Here is a 4942-nt window from a genome sequence, read left to right on the forward strand (position 1 = left end):
GGCTGTTGTTTTTTTTATTCCTAGCAGCTCTCAGTAAACATGCAGCTGAGTTCTGCTCTCTGCTAATCCTCCAGTCAGGGCAGGAGTTACCAACAGCATAGCATGATGTAACTAAATTTAAAGTCTGACCAACTGCAATCTGATCTCTGCTGTGCAGGGGGGAAAGAAAATCAGTTTCTTTTTGATGGTGTAGGTGCTTCAGTCTTACCTGATCCAGTGATGAGAACTGATTTGGTTTCTTTCAATTTAACCTTTCTCCCTTCTTTATTATTTTTTGAGGGTGATATTTGTTTTTTTGAAAGGATTTTTTATTTCCACACAAAGGCAGAGAAGAAAAAAAAAAAACTCGGTACAGACTGAGCTAGCACTTGACAGGGCTGAAGCACTGCTAGTATTCCCTTGGGAATGCTTAGGATTCCTGCAGTTCTTCTGTCTGCAGCCATGGCATAAAACTTGACTCTGCCTAGGCCTTGTGGCCCAGGATCTTGATTTGATAAGTTTGGTAACTGTTTCCTATTATTAAGAGTTCCTAAATCGTGGTAAGTCAGTAGTTATTCCAAGTTGAGCCACAAGGTGTTTGACAGGAACAAGAGGATTGTCTTACAGTTTTATTCACTTCTTATTCTGTGGCAAAAAAACCCAAAAGGTTGTTAAACCTTTGTCTCTTTCTCTTAACATTATTTTTTTTAAAGCTTGCCAGATTCTATTTAAAAAAGCATTTGACTTTATCCTGGAAAAACTGGTTTATTTTTCAGGGCCACATGCCAACAGTTCAGCTCTTAAAAAAGTATGACCTTATGCAGTTTGCTGAAGTAACAAAGTCTGTGAGGTATGATGCCTGTTTTGGTGCTTTGTGCTCAAAAAGTGATAAGTAAAAGGTATTTATTTTGGATGATTGGGGAAGCAAACCAATGCTCTGAACTGGGCACTGGGGAGGTCCCAGCTCAGTGCTGTGCTCAGCTTTGGGCACTCACTGCCCAAAGGCCATTGAGGCACTGGAGCGAGTCCAGCCAAGGGCAACGAGGGCAGCAAAGGGCTGGAAAACCTGTGGGATGAGGAAGGGCTGAGGGAGTTGGGCTTTGTTAGCCTGGAGAAGAGGCTCAGGGGTGACCTCCTGGCTCTCTGCAACTCCCTGCCAGGGTTGGAGAGAGGTGGGGGATGTGTGTCCTGCCATGGCTGCAGGGAGAGGACTAGAGGGAATGGCCTTGAGCTGAGCAAGGGCAGAGTCAGATTGGATGTGAGGAGAAATGTTTTCCCTGTTGTGGTGTTGAGGCACTGGGATATTGCCCAGGGAGGTGGTGGAGTCACCATCCCTGGAGGTGTTGAAGAGGCATCTGGATCTGGCACTGGAGGATCTGGTACTGGAGGATCTGGTTTAGGGTTTAGGGGTTCTAGCAGTGACAGGTTAATGGTTGGACTCAATGATCTCAGAGTTCTCCCCCAGTCTTGACGGTTCTGTGATTCTAATTTCTTTTCTTATATGGGTGAGACCTTCTCATTGTTTCCTCTCTCCCTCCTGGCAGTGAAGGCAATCTCCTCGCCGAACGATGCTTCCACAAAGCATGAGACCTTCTTTATTCGATGTGGAATCTTTCTCATCCTGGAGAAGCTGAAAATCATCACGTACAGAAATCTCTTCAAGAAAGTGTAAGGATAAGAAGACCTGCCGTTTTCAAAAGCAGGTTTAATGTGGTTTCACCTGGGACTGAGGTGGAATCATTTCCCTTCCTTACCTCTGTCTGAGAGAACTGACTCCCTGTTAAAGTGACTTTACTGCAGAAAAGGCCATTTCTCTAAGGACCAGATTTTTGGGTGATTATTTCTCACTAACACCTTTTTTTCTGTTAATTCTTCCAGATATTTACTGCTCAAAACCCATCAGCTCTCTCTAGATGCCTTTCTGATTGCCCTGAAGTTCATGCAAGTGGATGATGTTGACATTGATGAAGTCCAGTGCATTTTAGCCAACCTTATATATATGGTAATGTGCTGACCACTTGTTGCCTGGTCTTTCCGTGCTTCAGACAGTAAAAGAGATTAGACAGATAACAAAAGTTTATTGCAAAAACCACATCAGTAATCACAGTTTTCTTATGTTAAAAATTGATTCGTTTGTGCTCAAAGCGAAATGTTTTCATTCGCTCTGAGGACTTGCCCTAGCTCTGTGGACTTTCTCTAGTTCCTGCCTTTTTTTTTTTTTTTTAGGTTTCAGTTAAAACTGAAGTTGAATTTTACACTACAAATCCAGTACTGACATTTGTATATATTCATAAATACTGATTTATAAACACAAACATTTTAACCAGGACCAAAAAAGGGTTTGTTCTGTATTTGAAGGAGGAGATTCTTGACCTTCTGTCATGAGAAAACAGTAAAGCCAGGTTTCTTGGGTTTGTTCCACATTTTGTCTTTAAGTAGCTCTCAACTGCTCAGACAAAGGCTTGAAATCTAGAGATTTCATTCAGTTGGAGGTTTTGGAGCAGCATTTCAGTCTCAGCAAGAAAATGAACCATTTCTCTGTTTCTGAAACAGATTTTTTGGTGTGCTCTAGGTCACTGCAAGTTTTTTTTTTTCCAGTGTTGTAGCACTATGAGAACAGAGTACTAAGTCATTTAGCTTATTAGGTATGGAATAGTAATTAGGATCCTCATTTTGAAGTGGACAAGAGTGAATTGAGAAACGCTTCTGTAGAGCTCTTGTAAGAGACCCACAGGGGGCCCTGGCACAAGGCTCTCAGGCTGACAGCACCCCTAGCACACAAACCTGGTGATGGTTCCAGCTTTCTGCTTGCTCTCCTTGTTGAGCCACTCACATAAATTGGACCCTTATCCATATGAAGTCCAGCAGTGATTGATTGGACACCCAGAGCTTTGCTAGGGTTGGGTTGGAGGTGTTTGCTGAGGGTATAGGCATTGTGTTAGCAGCTCCCAGTACTAACCCTGCCTTTCTCTCCTTTGCCAGGGTCACATTAAAGGCTACATATCCCATCAGCACCAGAAGCTTGTGGTCAGTAAGCAGAACCCATTTCCTCCACTGTCAACAGTGTGTTGAGTTTTGCATCTTAGCCATTCAGACTCTTCTCAGAGACTCAGCCTGCCCAGTGCTGATCACAGCTCCTGGTCACCCCAGAAACACTGTAAGTGACCTGGTTCATGTCCAGGGCTGGAATACCAGGAACTGTTTGTGGCTCCTTTCCCAGAATGACCAAGGCTGCCAGTGTTACAAAGTGCATTGGAATGAAATGCTAACTTTGAAATGGTAGTGTCCACAGGCTTTTCTGGATCACTCCAAGTATTCCATGAAGAGATAAAGCAAAGCATTCCAAATTCCTTCCAAACTACTCACAAACTTTTATAAAGTATGTCATGTTACTGTTTTTTTTTTTATTTATCTTTCAGAGAAGAGAAGTATCTTTGTTATTTGTGTCAATCCATTATTCAGAATGGAAAGAATTTTTATTTTCATGGTTTCTGCTGTTTTTTTTAAGTCTCTTCAGTGATCTTGGTATGAAATACTCTCATCAATCCTTCTCTAAAGCCTAGAGAAGTGCTGCACAGCAAAACTTTACTGTGTCAGTAATACTTAAGGGGTTAAGTAAATGTGGGAGTTGTGTCTGTAGGTGCTCACAGATGGGTTTGGGGTTTTTTAGATTCTGGTAAAGTTTTGGTTTACTTTTTGTTACGATGAACAGAAACTGTTGTAGCTAACTTAGCCATATTCTGGGAAAAACAGTACCACTGGATCCAGGACTTCAAATGTTACTACCTCTTGGGGCTTGGATGGTTTGTTTCTCTGGGGGTGGTATGATGTCACTTTGTGCTGAGTGATGAGAGTTTTGGGAGTTTGAAGCCATTTTTAAAGAATATTAAACTGTTTTTTCCCTGCCTTTGACACTTGGGTTTTATTTTACCCTCTAAGTGACATGGACATGATTCATAAGGGACAACACAGGTATCATGTATGAGGGGAAGCATTTTGTAGTGTGATGGAACCATCAAGTGCTACATGAATGTTTAAAAGCTTGAAGTTCCTCTGGTCTTCATAAGTTTTACTTGTATGGATTCTGAAATGAGTATGAATTTGCTGAGTCAAATCGCAGGCTAACAGGAATTAAAGAGTCTCATTTCCTTCTAGCAACCTTTAAAATCCCAGAAAAACATCAATGCCTTTTGAGGTTTAGGCTGAACAGTTCCAGGAAATTTAAAGTTAAGTCAGTTTTTAGTAAAATAACTATGTGTAGAGTTTCACAGTACTGTGTGTCATAGAATCATAGAACCATCAAGGTCAGAGGAGACCTCTAAGATCATCAAGTCCAACCATTAACCTGTCACTGCTGGAACCCCTAAACCAGATCCTCCAGTGTCAGATCCAGATGCCTCTTCAACACTTCCAGGGATGGTGACTCCACCACCTCCCTGGGCAATATCCCAGTGCCTCAACACCCTCACAGGGAAAACATTTCTCCTCACATCCAATCTGACTCTGCCCTGGCTCAGCTTTTGACCATTCCCTGTAGGAACGTGTCCACAGAAGAAGGAAAGACAAACAGGCTTTTCTCTGTGAATTGGAGTTATACAGGTGTCATGGTTGCAACTTCCATTGCTGTGAAGTGTGAGAGAGTCAAAAGGGTGCACTGACTCCATCCATATGTTTGATGCAGGGACTGGTAGGGGTTTGGTGCTTGAGGGTTGGTTGTGTTTGCATCTTATTTAGTCTTTTGTTTGACCCACACCATATACCTTGCAGTGTTGGTGAACAGAAATGTTTCCCAGTCAGTGTCTTCTAGTGGCCAAGATCCCAGGATACCAGTCAGAAACCAAGTGCCCTTATACTCAGTAGCTAAAAAGCTTCCTCCAACTAATTGCTGGTCCACAGCCTCCTGGAGGTGCCCACAGAAGTGCCTGTTGGTGACGCTGACGTTGAGGCTTTGTTTGCAGTCCTC

The 4942-nt window shown here is 42.6% G+C and overlaps 1 protein-coding gene and 1 long non-coding RNA gene across 2 annotated transcripts in view; one reads left to right on the plus strand and one right to left on the minus strand.

Annotated features, from left to right (window-relative positions):
* The first annotated feature begins 746 nt into the window (after positions 1-746).
* Positions 747-3326, plus strand: LOC103798540. Its single transcript, XR_624731.1, has 4 exons — positions 747-829; positions 1524-1647; positions 1858-1981; positions 2962-3326. It is a non-coding gene; the product is annotated as an uncharacterized LOC103798540 (long non-coding RNA).
* A 1379-nt stretch (positions 3327-4705) lies between these two features.
* Positions 4706-4942, minus strand: part of PROZ (protein Z, vitamin K-dependent plasma glycoprotein) — a gene marked incomplete at its 5' end in the record, with an annotated part of 6822 nt that continues 6585 nt past the window's right edge. The window contains 1 exon segment of the mRNA XM_009070813.1: positions 4706-4942. This exon segment is cut by the window's right edge and continues 34 nt beyond it. Coding sequence (XP_009069061.1) covers positions 4706-4942 — 237 coding nt within the window.

This window comes from Acanthisitta chloris, unplaced genomic scaffold (genome assembly GCF_000695815.1).
Source record: "Acanthisitta chloris isolate BGI_N310 unplaced genomic scaffold, ASM69581v1 scaffold1173, whole genome shotgun sequence".
Lineage (NCBI taxonomy): Eukaryota > Metazoa > Chordata > Aves > Passeriformes > Acanthisittidae > Acanthisitta > Acanthisitta chloris.